Source organism: Prionailurus viverrinus, chromosome B3, assembly GCF_022837055.1.
Source record: "Prionailurus viverrinus isolate Anna chromosome B3, UM_Priviv_1.0, whole genome shotgun sequence".
Lineage (NCBI taxonomy): Eukaryota > Metazoa > Chordata > Mammalia > Carnivora > Felidae > Prionailurus > Prionailurus viverrinus.
The window spans coordinates 26,770,953-26,787,084 of record NC_062566.1 but is presented as its reverse complement, the minus strand read 5'-3'; the positions used below and the strand labels follow the sequence as shown (position 1 = coordinate 26,787,084).

Genomic DNA, 16,132 nt, shown 5'->3' with positions numbered 1-16,132 from the left:
TGTAGGAGAGGACGGTGGGAGTGGATGGCCTCCAGAGGGATATAAGGGAAAGCTGAGCGAACTTGCCAATGGATTCGTAATGTAGGCGAAGGAGGGAGAGGAGCCACTGTGACCCCTGATAAGCAGGATGGCTGGCGGTGGGGGGGTGCACCAGGAGACTCCTCTTCTGGAGGAAACATCTTGAGTTCTGTTCAGGACGTGCTGAGTTTCAGGCGTGCCTGTGAACTGCCAAGAGGCAATGAGCAAGTTGTTGGAACCCAGAGGCTGGAGAGGGGAATCTGAGAGTTATCAGCGTGTGGCTTGGATCTAAAGCCATGGACAAGGAGGAGGTCACTGTGGGAGGACGTGCAGAAGAGGAGAGGTCCCAGGACCATGCCTGGGGGAGCGCTTAACATTCAAAGGCCTAGGAGAGGAGGTTGACCAGGCCAGATACAGAGAGGAAGGCAGCAGAGTGCCCTGTGACAGGTGAGCGACAAGCCAGCAGGTCCCCTCTTCCCAGAAGACCGGAGCCCGCTGCAGGCGTTAGCCATGAGGAGGTTGCCGGTGACTTCAGCAAAACCTGAGTTTGCAGGGGTGCAGATTTGAGGCCTCACTAGAGGAGGGTGCGAGCGATGTGGGAAGGTCGCCAGTTTTGGGAGATCCAGCTGTAAGAAGAGGAAAGAGGATGAGGCAGAAGATTGGAAGGAGGCAGAGGCGTGGGCAGATCCGATGCCAAAGGAAATGACATTTACCTTCTGGCCGCACCCATGTGCTGAGCAGACAGAGAAGATAGAGGTGCAGGGATGGTGATGATCGAAGGGGAGCCTTCCTTAGAGCACAAGGGCGTGTGCCTGCAATGGGAGCCCGTGTCCTGATGAAGGACAGAGGGACCCATGGGCGACGCCCCGGTGACAATAATAATCAGACCCCGGGTGGCATGGCAGGGAGTTCTGGTTTGGAGTTTGCTGATCCCCGTGGCGTACTCTCACCACGGCCAATGTCAAGCTCCCAACCTGACTTCACTGGAGGCACATTTGACCGTTGGCTCGGGTTCAGAAACCTGCAGTGGGCCACGGGATCAGGAGCAGGAAGCAGGGAGGGGCAGGAAGGGGCAGTGTCTAGCAGATGATGGGCTGCGGGAACGCAGGCCCAGGTAGCCAGGTGCTCCCAAGCTTTCCGCCTGGTGGTATGAGTCCTCCCCATCCCTTCCTTACTTCCTTTCTCTCTCTTGGTTTATGGCTTTTTTTGTTCCCTCCCTTCTTTTCTCCCATCCTTCTCTTCCGCTCTGTGCTGGACGCTGGCGTATCATAGATGGGCAAAATGGAGTTCTTACCCTCAAGTTGTTCGTGACTAATAGGGATCCCACTCAGGCTCAACTTGGTGCCCAGAGGTCTGGTGAGGTGGAGGAGGCGAGAGGCGTTAGGTGGCTTCTCAGACATGCAGAGGTCAGGCAGGGACAGAGAATGAGGTGTTTCTGGCAAATGAGGGGCACTGCCCAGGCCAAGGTGCTGAGGTGCCCTGGCCAGATGACGTGCTTCAGCGTGGCTGGGCCCAAGGAGCCAATGAGGGTCTTTTGGGAGGAAGTAAGTCTGGAGAGAGAACAGGGCCCAGGCCCACCTGGCTTTGCAGGCCCCATGAATTTAACTTCATACAAAGGTGGCCAGGAGCAATTGTGTTCAGGGACAAGCAAGGAGTGGTGTGGTCAGATCTGCATTTTAGAAAAATAATTCTGGTTATAATCTGGCCCTGGGGGTGGGAGCGTCCAGAGGGGGGACAGGGAGACAGCGAGGAGGCTATGGTGGCCAGGCAGGAGGGAACTGGTGGTGGCCTGGACTGGGGAAGCCATAGGAGGTGGAAGGAAGGTGAACACAGCTGATGTTTTACTGAGCTGAGTGCTCAGTGTCTGCCAGGCCCTGTGTTCTAAGCACATTAGACATATCGTCTCGCGTACCCCTCCAGTCGACTCTCGGGGCCCCATTGTACAGATAAAGAAAAGGCTTGGGGATTAGAGGATCAGGTAAGGCAATATAAGAGTAGCAAAAACAAATTGAAGAGCTTGCTCAGGCTTGACAAGGTGGGGGTTGCCATCCATGAGACCCTAGCCCTGGACCAGGATGGGCCAGAGGCTGGAGAACACGAGTTTCATTTGGACATGTTGTCTGGGGGCCTTTGTGACATCCAATCAGAGAGGTCCCCTGCAGAGTTAGATATTCATTCAGGCCTGAGGCTCTGGGAGAAGCCGGGTTGACTGTAAGAGGTTTGGGGATCCATGGCTAGAAGCCATGGACGCAGGTGAACTTGGCCAGGGAGCACGTGGAGAGTGAAGAGAGGTGCAAACACAGGGAGCCCCGGTGTGTGGGGCCGGGAAGGAAGAGCAGTGGCAAAGGAGCAGCTAAGGGGGCCGTCAGAGGTAGGGGAGTCCTGCGGGGCACGAGGAGGCTTCTCAGAGCACAGGGGAGGGGAGACAAGGAAGCAGATGTTCACGTCATCCCTCATTGCAGAGACAGGTTGAGAAGTATGCACTAGAAACAAAGAACAGGGTCACCGTCAGGCCTGCTGGAGTGGTTTTCATGGGGCAGTGGGGGCCGGAACCAGAAGGGGACTGAGTGACAGGCGAGGGAGTGGGACCAGACTGGGGCCTGCCTTTCCGCAGCATGGCCATGGAGGTGAGGGCCGAGCGGGGGGGAGGCGGCTGAGGGCTTACTTACTGTTGAGAAATGAAGGTTTGCCTTTAGCATGTCCTAAAATTTTCCATTTACAGCCTTGATTTTAATTAATTGGTAGAGCTTCGGTAACTCCATCCTACTGGGAACTTACAAAGTACAGTAAAACTTCAGCTAGCCAGAATTCTTGGCAAATGGGCCACTCAGGAAAACGAACATTTATTGGCGTGAAAAGATTTGAAATATAGGATTTCTTTTTAAAAACATTTTTAGTATGGATATAATCACATAAACATATGCAGTAGGGAGAAGACTGTAATGAACCCCCACATCCTCACCATCCCACGTGAATAGTAGCTCCAGACCAGTCCTGTGCCCTCCACACCCCACTGCCCCCAAACTCTGGGACACTTGGAAGCAAACCCTAGACATTTTATCACTTCGTTTGTACAGCTTTGGTACGTTTCTCTAAGAGACAAAACCCTTTTTTATAAACCGTGACCACAATACCATTATCACACCTAAAATCTTTAACAATAATTCCTTAATTTAATCAAGCATTCATTGTTCGGATTCCCCAACAGTCTCATTCCCCCCCCCCCCCACCCCGGTTGGTGGGTTAAAATTAGGCTCCAAACAAGTCCACACATGGCATTTATTTGCTCTGTCTGTTAAGACTCCCTTTCTTCTCTTCGTGTCATTTGCGTGTTGAGGAAACCGGGCTGCCCGGAGGCATGTGTGTTTGGGAATGTGGGACAGAGCTGGGCACCACAGCGGAGCGAGCAGGACGGGGAAGTCCGGGGTTGGCAGGATGATGACCAGATAGTCGGGGCACCTAGCTGCGGGAAGGAGGCAGGATGTGGAGGCCCGTCCTGAGCAAGGGGAGAGGCCAGGGCTGCTGAGGGCTGGGGCCTGTCCTCATGATCCCTGAGGCCTTACGGCTGCCGGAGCTGAAGAGAGGTGGAAAGATGGCCAGGGCCCAGGAATGGGGCAGAGCCAGGTGGGCGACAGGTCAGGGGTCAGGCTGGAGATGAGGAAGGGGCTGGGCCTGAGGTCAGGCCTAGAAGGAACAGGATGTCTGTTGGGGCTGAAGGGAGAGAGGGGAGTGCCAACAGAAACCAGCTCCTCCCCACCTGGCCCCGTCCCCAGGGCCCCTCCCCTGGCCTCCCAGCTGCGGCTCCACTCAGGGGCCCAGACACCAGTTCCCTTCACAATGCTGGTGATCAGGGGCCCTGATCCCTTGTTCTGCCTTCTCCTCCTCCTGCTCGTGGGCCCCCACAACCCCGTGGGGGCCAGTCCTCCTCAGAGAAGGTTTGAGTATAAGCTCAGCTTCAAAGGACCAAGACTGGCGTTGCCTGGGGCTGGAATACCCTTCTGGAGCCATCATGGAGGTGAGGGGTGGGGTGGGGACCAGCCATGCCCAGGGTCCCTCATAGTGCTGGAGGTGCTGCCCAGCTCTGGGTGGCTGTGACTTGGGGAAGAGTGGGCCTGCCGGTGCCAGCCTCTGCCCAAGACGGGGCCAGGCCTGGGGCAGGCAGGACCTTCGCCCCGGGACCCCTCCCAGGCTTGTCTCCCGTTCCACCCACCACAACCCCACCCCATCTACCGGTCTCCGTTTCTCCTCTCTGCCTCTCTCGTTCTCTGCCCTAGGATTTCTCTCTTTTCCTTTTGCCTCTCCTTGGACCCCCTCTCCTTCCTCTGCCCCTTGGACCCGTAAACACACACATGCTCACATGCTGAGTCCCAGACACGCAGACACAAGGCAGCTGGGACCAGCACCAACCTCCCTTCTCCCTGCTCCTTGCTGCCGGGCCTGCGGCTGTCCACAAGAACGGGGGGACTACCCGAAGGGAGGCACCCTCGCGGCCAGCTGCTTTGCCAGAGAGGGCACCAGCTCTGCCCTGTGTGTGTGCTGGGTGGAAGCAGGCACGAGAGCATCTTAACTTCAGGAACTTCCAAACCCAGACCTACAAGGAGTCTGTCTTCTACTTGATCTTGTTCATTAAGGATTTTTGAGGACTTACAAGGACGTATGCAGTAGAGAGGAGCTTAAATTAGGAATGAGCAAGAAGAATGAGACTTAGGGTTAGGGCCGGAGGCATGAAATGAATCCAGGAACAGGGCTTGTGGCCAAAATATGCTGTGAGGTCTGCCCACCCTTCAGAGTTGGGCCATGGATCGGGTTCAGAGCCACCTAGCGGGCAAAACAAAAAGAGAAAGCAGATTCGTTATGTGTTTCTGTGTCTGTGAGATGTAAGTTCTGAGAACGGCATGATTTCTGATTGGGTCTTGGCCCAATCTTCCCTCACAGAGGCACAGGAGGTAAACAAAGGAAGGGGCTGATTCTCACAGCACCAAGCCAGGCCCTGCCTCAAGCCTAGGATGGCAGGGCCTGTACAGCACTCACTGCTGGGGGCCTTGTCAAGTCTGGCGTGTCACAGACCACAGCGGGGAGCAGAGGCACGTTCTCCAAGATCACGCAGTGATATGCTTGCCGTCCATTCATTCATTCCTTCACTCACTCATTCACTCATCCTTTTGCCAGAATTCTACCACCATGCCCCTCTGTGCCCAGGCCAGAGACACAGGGCTGAGTCAGACTCAGGGAGCCCACACTTTGGGGTGAGGCCTCATGAACGATCCACATAGAGCTGAATGCGTAAGTGTAGTAGACAGTGGACAATCCTTGCCTCCCATTAGTCACTTTGGAGGCAGTGGTGGCTTCTAAGGCCTCCCAGGACTCCTGGCCTTGCAGCCTCCGAGCCTCCCTGCCCCCAACCCTGGCCTTTGCTGAGCAAACAGCCTGGATTAGCAGTCTCCGGAAAGTCCTGGCAGGGACTGGGCCTTGGGCCAGGTTCCAGGCTGGCACCAGAGGGGTGGGGAGCCAGCTGGGGTGAAGCCTCTGATCTCCCCTCTGATTCCTGCCAAACCTGCCTCAGTTTCTCTCCCCTTTCCTTCGCCTCCCCCACCCCCGGCTTCTGTGAATTCTCTCTCACACACACTCCCTTTCCTCACAGTCCTGTCAGCCAGTCATCACCTTTGCTTTCAGGCTTTCCTCACCTTGGAATGCCCCCTGGGGACCTGCACCCGGAGCCCCACCCCGCGCCCCCGCCTCAATGGGCCACACTGGAGTCTCTCCATGCTTCCACAGCCTGGAGTCCTAAACCCCAACATGGTTGTTCTCGCAAAGTACTCTCCTGTGTCTGGTGGCCTCGGGCGTGTCCTTTTCCCTCACGGGGCCTGTTTCCTCCCCTGAGAAACAGAAAGGGGTGGACGCAAATGTCTCTTGTTGGAGAAACGTGTTACGGCTGACACCCGAACAACGCAGGGGTTAGGGGCGCCGACCCCACACACAGTGGAAAATTCGAGCATAATAATAACCTGGCTCCCCCAGAGCTTAACCAACAACCTGCTGTCGACCAAAGCCTTACCAATAACATAGACCGTCGAGTAACACGTTTTTTTTTTTTATGTTGTATGTATTATATTCGGTATAAAGTAAGCCGGAGAAGAAAGGAAAGTGTTATTAAGAAAATCCTAAGAAAGAGAAAATAGAAAATACATTTACGCTATCGTACTGTATTTATCGAAAAAAAACTCCACATGTGGGGCGCCTGGGTGCTTCAGTCGGTTGAGCGTCCAACCTCGGCTCAGGTCATGATCTCACGGTCCGTGAGTTTGAGCCCCGTGTCGGGCTCTGTGCTGACAGTTCAGAGCCTGGGGCCTGCTTTGGATTCTGTCTCCTTCTCTCTCTGCCCCTCCCCACTTGGGCTCTGTCTCTCTGTCTCTCAAAAATAAATAAAGGTAAAAAAAAATTTTTTTTTTAACGAAACAAAACAAAAAAAAAACCTCCACATGGAAGTGGACCCGTGCCATTCAAAGCTATGGAATCAGATGGAGCTGAGTTCCAATCCACTCAGTTCCTTAACTTCTCTGAGCCTCAGTTTCCTCATGTGTCAGGTGGGGTCTTAGAAAAGCAGGCGGCACGGATTTGTGGTGAGGCTTATGTGAGAAGGCATCCGCCCCCTGGCAAAGGCCCTGCCAGCCCTGCTGGGCTCCGTGTCCCACTTCTCCTGTGTCTGACTGCCCACCTCTTAATGGCAAGCCTTGATGTTACTTCCTTCCTACCCCAGAGCCCAGCCCAGGCCAGTGAGTGAGACTGCTGGGGGCGTAGGGGATGGTGGGGCCCTGGTCCTGAGCTGCCCCCATCCACAGATGCCATACTGGGCCTGGAGGCAGTGCGGCTGGCCCCATCCATGCGGAACCGCAGCGGCGCCGTGTGGAGCAGGGCCCCTGTCCCCTTCTCTGCCTGGGAGGTGCATGTGCAGATGAGGGTGACCGGGCCAGGGCGGCGGGGAGCCCAGGGCATGGTGAGTGGCCCCAAACCACACTCGGCAGAGGGGGTGAGTCAGGGAGGTGGGTGGTGAGCCCGAGGTTCAGTGTCCTGCAGGCCCCCCCTCCCCGGGCTGAGCAGCTGGGGACCCACAGGCCGTGTGGTACACCAGGGGCAGGGGCCAAGTAGGCTCTGTCCTGGAGGGGCTGGCCTCGTGGGACGGCATCGGGATCCTCTTCGACTCCTCCACCGAGGATACCCAGGTGAGTAGTGATCTCCTGTCCCCGTCCCCCCCTTCCCCCTCCCCCTCCACCCCGTGCCCATGGCTCAGGTTGCTCTTCACCTCCCATGCAGAACAGCCCCATCATCCGTGTACTGGCCAGTGATGCGCACACTCGCTACGAGCCGCGTGGGTAAGGGCCTGTCCGGACACACCCCTACCCCATTCCTGGGCCCCAAGGGCCTCAGCGGTGACCCACACTGTGTACACAAGCCCCTGCCCCAGCCTCTGACGGGGACTCATCTGAGCTGATGGCTGCTGCCCTGGAACCGCCTCTCGCTTGTCCCAGCTGTGCCTCCTCTAGGACAGGGACCAGAGTCTGCGTGCTCTTCCCAGGAACTGCCCCACTGAGTCCTCAATTCATTCAACCTAACACCCCAGGTTGGGGGGCAGGACATGAAATGACACAGGGCGTAGCCTGCACTGAGTGTTGCCACTTACACCGTCTCATCTGATCAGCAACACTCTTGAGAAGGGGAGATCATTAGTCCCCAACTACAGGTGAGGGCATTGAGGCCCAGAGAGGTGGAGTGAATGGCCCAAGGTCACAAAGCCGTTGGCAGAGCTGAGCTTTGAGGTCAGATGGTCCCCGCCCTTCCCCTGAGCCAGCCGCCTGCCTGCCAGAGCCTTCCCTTTCTCCCCGATGACGATGACGATGACGAGGCTTCCCATCCCACCCAGGCCCGTCGTCAGTGTCTCCCAGCACGCATCCCTTAGCTCATAACAATTAGAATAATTGCTAGCATTTATGGAAGTAGAGCTTACCTGTCTGCGGGGCACAGCGCCAAGCACTTTACATTCATTGTCTTAGCTAACCCTCATAACAATGTTATGAGCTAGTTCCAATTATCCTCATTTTAAAGACGGGGGAGCTCGGGTTTGGAAAGATGTGGTCATTTGCCCAAGGTCACACAGAGTGCAAATCGCAGAGCTGACTTCTCCCTGCTCTGTGAGGCCTCCCTCTTAGCCGCAGGTGGAAGCGCTGTCTGTGTGCCCAGAGAAACCTGGGACCTCTCCGGCCCCACAGAACGCGGCTCTCGTCCTCTGTCCTGAGTCTGTCTGCTGCAGTCTGAGCCTGGCAGAAAAAAGAGGAAAGAGAAGCCCTCCCCAGAGGCACAGGGGAACGAGGAGTCTGGGGGGGGGGGGGGGGGGGACAGTGGGGGAGGTGGTGGGCCTGGGGGGTTGAGGGCAGAGCTCCAGTGCTGCTCCAGGCTCTGTCCCCCTAGGGAAGAGTCTCAGGAAGGCCCTGGTGTCTTCTGCCAGGCAAGGCTTGCTTTCCAGCTCCCCTCTCTCCTGCCAAAGAAGCAAGGGAGACTCATGCTAGACAACAGGGACACGTTCCATCCCGGGTGACCCGTGGGGCGGGGGGGTGGGGGCGTGCTGTAGGCCTGGGCAGAAAGGCCCCTGGGACGACCCCCCCTGTCCAGGCCTTGCGTCCTGTGTGGCCTGGCTGAACTCCAAGTGCCCACAGGGATGCAGCCAGTGGGGTGCTGGGCTCCTGCCGCCGGGACTTCCGCAACCTGCCCAACCCCCTCAGAGTTCGGATCACCTACTGGGGGCAGAGGCTGCGGGTGAGTAGCCCTTCCTGCTTTCTCAGATTCTCTGGGCAGGGAATGCAGACTATAGCACTCAGAGCTACGGAGTTGCTATGTGAGTGCCCATGGTCCCAACACACCTGTGCCTGTGATACCACACAGGGGCCCGACACATACAGGTGGCACCCACACGGGACCCTCCTCCCTGCACAGACTCCTAACTCCCAGAGCACATACTGACGAGGGCTAGCGTGAGACCAGGCAAGCGTGCCCCTCCACACCATGCTGACACCAAGCTGGGTGGCTGCTTGCCCACCTTTAGAACCAGGGAAGCCAGTGAATCAAAGGTGGGGATGACAACCCGCTGCCGGGGTCAGGGGAGAGGTGGGGGGTTCCAACCGCGAGAGGCTCACTCCTCTGTGCCCCTCAGGTGTCCTTGAACAGTGGCCTCACTCCCAACGACTTAGATGAGGTCTGTGTTGACGTGGGTCCACTGCTTTTGGCTCCTGGAGGTTTCTTTGGGGTCTCGGCAGCCACTGGCACCCTGGCAGGTGAGGGCCTTCCTTCTGAGCAGGTGAGAGCAGAGGAATGGTACCTAATGAAACACCCTGAGCACACCTTCTAAAGAGCTCTGGGTGCGGGGCCAGCCACTTCCTCTCTGTGTGGTCTGGGCAAGTCATGAGCCCTCTCTGGGCCTCTGTTACCGTCGGGGCAAGGTCATGTCTGCCTTGCAGAGTTGCTGAAAGTCTCAAATAGGATAAAGCACAAGAAGCTTTTATTCCAGTGATGGCCTCATAAGTGCCCCAAGCTGGGAACTGTGGGGCAAGTAGAAGAGGGACAGCCATGAGGACATTGAGGAAATTGTTACACCGCAAAGGGGTGTAACATAATGAAGAGTCCACGGAGGGACCCAGAGCTGGCAAGCAGGGTGCAGTCTGAAGGTGGGAGTTCTTGAAGGCTCGGACTTTAGTCTTTAGACTCTGAGCACTAGGGAGCAGTGGAAGGTTTCCAAGGAGGAAAGTGACACGGTCTCAGAGCCATGCTGAGGAGGTGGCCGTCCTATGGTTGCTTCTGCCACTCGGGGCCTGAGGGTGTCACTCATCCTGTTGCCATGGCTGTAGCCCAGGACCGTCCAGTTTTCCCACTCAGTGTGGGCCCACCCTTGGCTCTGCGTGTGGGTCAACCCTCACAGTCCACCCATCTGCTTGTCTGCCCCTCACACCTTTCCCATGAAGTGAGCAAGACGAAGGTTAGAGAGGCCCAGAGTCACCCAGATCTCCTGCCTGCCTGGAATATAATAGAGCCGGGTGGGGGGACGGGGGGGGGGGTGGTGGGGGGTGAGGGCTGAGTGAGTGGGCTGCTGGGCAAGGGCGGGGGTCTTACCTTCCCTTCTCTGTCCCCCCTTCCAGATGACCATGACATCCTGTCCTTCCTGACCTTCAGTCTGAGTGAGCCGGATCCAAAGGTGATGCCACCCCTGGGTCAGCCTTCAGGGATAGCTGGGGGAGACAGTCCAGGGACCCCTTCCTGCCCCAGATGCTTCTATGTCATGGTGTATTCAGCCCTGTCATTCGAGCCGCTATCTCTACTGATCTCTCCCTCTCTTTCTCTCTCTCTGAGTTGCTCAGACCAGGCCTTGTGCTGGGCAGTGCGGGGGGCCAGAGGTGACCTAGAGCTAGGCCCCGTTCCTGAAGCACCTCCCAGGCCGTCAGGGGGCTGTGGGAACACAGAGGACGGGTCCTGACCAGCCAGGGGAGCAGGAAAAGCCACCTGGAAGGCATGAGCTTGAAAGGGCAGAGAGAGTAGCTGAGTGGAGGAGCAGCACAAAGGTCTGAGTCCTGGGCGAGCCGCTGGGGCCTGGGCGGCAGCTGGAGACATAAGCGTGGGGGATCGGCAGCAGCAGAGCCTGAAACCACAGGGCTTGGTGGCCGGGGTGCTTCTTCCCTGGGTGGGATGCGTGTTTGGTCCGGGAGCGGGACTGGACTTGCGGAGGCCCCGTGGGAAGGCTCCCCTCACCCACAGCTCTCCCAGGGGTCTCAGGCCTGAGTTTGGTCTTCTTCCTCCAGCCTCCCCCACCGCCCTTTCTGGAGATGGAGCAGCTCCGGCTGGTGAAGCAGCTGGAAGGGCTTCGGGCAAGGCTGGCCCTGGGTGCCAGGGAGGATGTGATCCCAAAGCTGAGCTCCGAAGTCCAGGAAGAGGGTAGGGACCCAGGAAGCAGGCAGGGGAAGTAGGGGTCCATTTGAGCATCACAGGATCCTCTTCCCTTGGAATCAGGGGTGCTTTAGCCAATCGGGAGACGAAGGTTCGAGGAGGTCATATCTAGCAGACCCCGGGGCCCAGGCTCTGTTCGATCCCCACCCCACCACCCAGACACAACTTTCTGGGGGCGAGCTAGAGGCAGAAGCCATGTCTTTCTGCCCCTCATCTCCAATAAGCCCCAAAAGATAGGCTCTGCTACCCCACTGCAGTGGGCTACCAGGCCCAGCTCTGCCCCAATCTCCAGGAAAAAGGATCCTTGGCCTGGAAGAGACGCTGGGCAGACACCGCCAGATCCTGCAGGCTCTCCAGGGTCTCTCCAGACAGTTGGCCCAGGCCGAGAGGCAGTGGAAGAAGCACCTGGGGACCCCAGGCCATGCCAGGCCTGAAGGAGCCTGGGTGAGTGGCCCCTTGGGCACCCAAGGCCCTGCCTGCAGGCCTGGAAAAGCAAGCTCCCTAGCCACTGGGTTCCTGGCACCGGTGAGCTCCCTCTGTCCAGAAAGAGGAGCAAGCACTATACTTAGGATCTAGTCTCCCCCAAGGTCTGGAGGGAAAGGAGGGCAGGGGTGCAGTGCTGCAGGTTGCAGGAGGGGGTAGACCTGCCAGGCGGGGGAGCATACAGGAGGGTAGCCCTGCACGAGCAAATGCCCACGGATCCACGCGGCCGGGGCTGGGGAGAGGAGATGCCAGGTATTTGGACACGGGTCTGTAGACAAGCGCCAGAAATAGACTGGGTGCTAATTTGCATGTAGCTCCACATGTGATTTGGTTCCCATACGGCTTGCTTAATGCTCAGACGCACCAGAATCCTCGTTTTTATCTCCACTGCCATCCTGGCTTCTCTTCTAAACAGTCATGCCCCGTGGCCCGCCCAGCCTGGGGCCCGAGAGCTAAACTCAGTCAAGCTGTTAGATGCCAGGCAGAAGAAGCCGGCGGCTCCTGTGGGCTTTGCTGGGCTCTGGCATCTTGTGTCCTCAGGCCAGAGCAGCTGAGGCTGGGCTGCTGGAGTGGGGGAGTGGGGACGGGGCCACACTCCAAGGCTAGGCCTCTATGATCCTACTTCCAGGCCCAGAACTCTTGATGCCAGATTCTCTCCACCCCAGAGAGGGGCAGCCACTTCTCCAGGCCACTCACCGAGACAGAGGCCTAAGCATTGAGAGTTGCTCGGCACTGGCCCCATCCTGGACTGTGCCCTGCGGTTGGGGTCGGGGAGAGGGGGGCGGTAGGTAGAAGACTGGACTGGGCCTCTGCCTCCTTTAAGGGCAGAGCCACTTCTGAAAGGGGGAGGAAGCCCATGACCCTCAGGGGGAGGGATTTGAGAAGAGGGGGAATCCAGAAGCCCAGATGCACAGGGGATAAACTCAACGTGTCAGATAATATCCAAACTGAGGAAGGGCCAGGTGAGGTGGTAAGGCGTTCCAGAAGGAAGAGGGCTACAGTGTCCTCGGGAAGGTAGACTCTGAGAAGAGAAGGGCTGTGGCCTGGGCCCTGGAGAACAGGCTGGCCCTGCTGCAGGATTCTGCCAAGGTCAGCGCCCTGCTCCGTGGACAGAGGTCTCTGCTCCAGGACCTGCAAGAGATGAGGTAAGGGCACCTGCGAGGAGGGGTTCTGGGGGAGGGGCAGAGAAGTCCGGCTCCACCCACTTGCTCAGCCTCAAGTTCCTCCATTGGCCCCCTATTCCTTTCCTCACTTCCTGAGGATCCAGCACAAAGCCTGGCACACAGGAAGGGGCGGGGGCAGAGTTAAGTCTGTCCAGTTGACCTGAATTTAATTGAATCAAGTTTAAAGTTTTGAAAATCCTAATTTAAAAGTAACTCTCCCTGGGGAGGGACACAAACCCCCTCCCCAGGGAGAGTTAGTAAATCTGAGCCTTCCTTCAGGGACAGCTCCTGGAATGAGGGGATGTTTTGATGGCGTTCTTGGAGGAACCATAACCAAGATCAGGCCGAGCTGAAGAGGGCAGTCCCTGACTTCTTTTTGCCCCCCTCCAGCCTCCCAGCACCCCACTCTAGGCCAAGCCCAGGGAGCTACCCATGGGGCTCTGGGGACAGGGAAGTCACCCTGATGCTACAGAGCAGGGAAGCTTCAGGCTGGGTGCTGGATTCTGGGTCCCTCACCCACATCTAGATGCTTGGGGATGGGAAGATGGGAAGAGGGAGAGGAACCAAATCCCCTGGGGCCTGGGGATGGAAAACAAAGCCCAGGGAGCCTGGAGTTGAAACAGACAACGTTAGGAAGACCCTTCTCTGAGCCAAAGCTGTCTGAGGATATAGGAAGAAGGTTTGGGGTAAGACCAGCCCCTAAGAAGGAGCCCTATGGATGGTGCCTGTTTCCCACCAGGTGCTGCCGTTAGGGATTGTGAGAAATGGTTAGGAGGCCTGGGTGCAACCAGAAGAGATAATGAGTCATCTCCCTTGGTTTCCACCCCCCACCAGGGATGCAGCTGCCCACGTGGTCTCAAAAGCCCAGCTCTTCTATCTGCCTGTGGGCACCAAGCATCATTTCTCAGAGCTGGCCCAGATCCTGGGCCTCCTGCAGAAGGATCTTCGGGGCCCACTGGTAAGGGGGAAGGAAGGGGTGCCATGGGGGCCCCATCCTTGAGGTTCTGGCTCAGCCCCCTTCTTCCAGCACTTCTGCGTCCCCAGGCCCCTTCTGCCCTTGCACTCCCCTCCCGGGACTGCTGACAGGCACACCTGTATCTGTGCCTGTGTCTGTGATACCGATCTCACCTTCTCTCTGCCCTCTCTGCACTCTGGAGAGTCCCACAGACTCTCAATGGCAGCAGGGCCCTGGGGACCATTTGGTCCAACCCCTTCAGTGACCAGAAGGGAAATGGCAGTACTAGAGATCGATGGTGGAACCTTCTCTTCCCTGTGTCCCTGGCCCATCTTGCTCCTACCTTGGCCCTCACCATCACCTTGTCTTTCACTCTATTTCTTTCTCATCTCTAGAGCCTTCAGACCCCTGGTGATCCCTGGCTCCAGGCCTTCCCAGCCGTCCCCACAGATGGAGCCAGGGGAGCTAGGGTTGGGGAAGTAGCTTCCTCTCCAAGCTCCCTGGATGAGAACCAGGGTGCCCCAAGCCTGGGGGAGGGAAATAGAGCCCACACATGGCCCAGATTCCAGGTCCCCTTTTTCCTTCTGGGTAAGAAGCCGATCCAGGACCTTAGAATGTCCCCTTTCAGAAAGCGGCAGCCAAGAACCGCCGCCCACCTGGCCAACCCCCAGGAGCCTCCTCGTGCCTGCGGCCCAGCATCTTCTTGTTCTTCCTCCTCATTCAGACTATAGGCTTCTTCTCTTATGTGCACTTCAGGTGGGTCTTCCCATGACTGAGACATGCTATACTACTTGACATCTCTTGATTCTGGGTCATAGCCATTCGATTGGAGACATGGGGCACTGAGGCCCAGGGGTAACATGCCTGGTCTACCAGGGGCAAGGAGCAGCACCCAGGCTAGGACCCATTTTTCCAACAAGCTCTACTGGCCGCCTGCTCAACCGCTTGTCCCATCTAAGTCCTGCCCTCACAAAACTCCCTTGCTAATGTGAGAAACCGATGAGTAACTGATAGTCACACCCTATCTGGTCAGTGCCATAATGGCAGGGAGCTCAGGGGCTGTAACAGTATGGGAAAAAAGCACTTGACCCAGCTTAGGGAGATCAAGGAATTGACTAGAAGGGACATTGGATGTGGGTCAAGATAACTAGGAGTTTTCTAGCCTGACAAGATAAGTAAAGGCATCAGTACAGAGGAACAGGATAAGAAAAGGCATGGAAGCATGAAAAAAAGCACAATATTCTGGAGAAAAAGTGTCAAGTTCAGTGTCAAAGCAAAAGGTGGGACCAGTTTGTGAAACTGGGCAAGGAGAATTTAAAAGAGAATTTAAAAGAGAATAAAAAGGAGGTCACTAATTCTGCTTGACGGGTGTTTGTTGAATGAATGAAACATTTAGAGATGGTGAGTGTGCTAAGGTGCTCAGAAATCGGACTGACAGTCCTTATTGGTGGAATGTCAAGACAAGAAGAATCAGTTTGGTCTGGGATGCTCCTGGAGGAGTGAAGCGTGCTGAGCTTTAAAAGCAGAATAGAAGGAGGGACAGCCTCCAGGTAAAAATAGCAAAGGTACCAAGTGGAAATGATGACAAGCTTATGCATTATGTATGAGTTCGATGGTGGCCATAAGGCTGGAGCCACCTAGACAGGCCTTGAATGCCAAGGAAAGAGTCTGGTCCTGATGGGGCAGGGCAAGGGAGCCATAGAAGGTCTTAGAACAAGGGAGGCTGTAATGGAGAGATGGTAGAGAGGTGAATGTAGAAGCCTGGTCTCAAGAGCCCTGAAGGAAGAGATCCAAGTAACTTTCTTCTCCTTTCCCTGGCAGTAGGCAGGAGCTGGACAAGAGCCTTCAGGACTGTTTGTCCACAGGCAGCCCTCCTCTGTGTCCTGCACCACGCATTCCTGGGGCCCTGGGGATTCTGAGGAGGCAGCCTCTCTCCTCCAGCATACACGCATGACTCACCTCAAAGCCCTGAAGGAATCTCCCCAGGAAGTGGATGGTGTCCAGGGGGTGAGGGTTTGGCCCGTACTTCTCCTTCTGGGTGCCCAGCTCCTGCCCACACCTTAGCTTTTGGGTAGCTCCAATCTTATTAAAGGTGATTTCCATCTCCCCACGTTTTGTTCGATATGCTCATTTACCTTCTGGCTTTACCTTAATTTCTCTGAAGGCTTTCACCTTCTCTGGATAGGTAGCTGGGAGTGGGCTCCAAGCGGGCAAGGACATCAAGGACTGGTCTGATTGCCAAAAGACCAGATACCCCACAAGCCTCGAGCCCTGGACTGTGGATCTAGAGGGAGTCACAACTGTGGTAATTCTGTCCCCAGAACAAAGAGTGGAATCTCCAGGTGCCCCTCTTGGCCCAGCCCAGCCAGCATCACCATGAACAACTCTCTCCCTCCCCACTTCCTGTGGCTCTAGGGGTCAGCAGAGCCGGCATATGAGGGAGAACTCTGAGGCAACCCATGGAGACATAACTGGGATTCCCGCTTTCTGGTCTCCCTTTCCCAGCGTCCAGCTCTTCGGGCAGCTGCTG

General features: G+C 56.7%; 1 protein-coding gene across 6 annotated transcripts; it reads left to right on the top strand.

The window, feature by feature from the left end:
• Positions 1-1,803: 1,803 nt before the first annotated feature.
• Positions 1,804-15,712, top strand: LMAN1L (lectin, mannose binding 1 like). 6 transcript variants are annotated; one of them, XM_047862005.1, is made up of 13 exons: positions 1,804-4,033; positions 6,858-7,012; positions 7,131-7,238; positions 7,330-7,388; positions 8,727-8,826; positions 9,221-9,341; positions 10,200-10,255; positions 10,857-10,989; positions 11,294-11,445; positions 12,562-12,629; positions 13,482-13,605; positions 14,231-14,358; positions 15,427-15,712. In XM_047862005.1, exons 1-13 carry the CDS (start codon positions 3,628-3,630, stop codon positions 15,554-15,556), a joined length of 1,740 nt encoding a protein of 579 aa, XP_047717961.1. In that variant the 5' UTR covers positions 1,804-3,627; the 3' UTR covers positions 15,557-15,712. The 6 variants fall into 6 exon arrangements, with proteins under 6 accessions (XP_047717961.1, XP_047717960.1, XP_047717963.1 ...); XM_047862004.1 differs by having other exon boundaries at positions 15,424-15,712; XM_047862007.1 differs by having other exon boundaries at positions 14,196-14,358; positions 15,427-15,562.
• Positions 15,713-16,132: the final 420 nt, after the last annotated feature.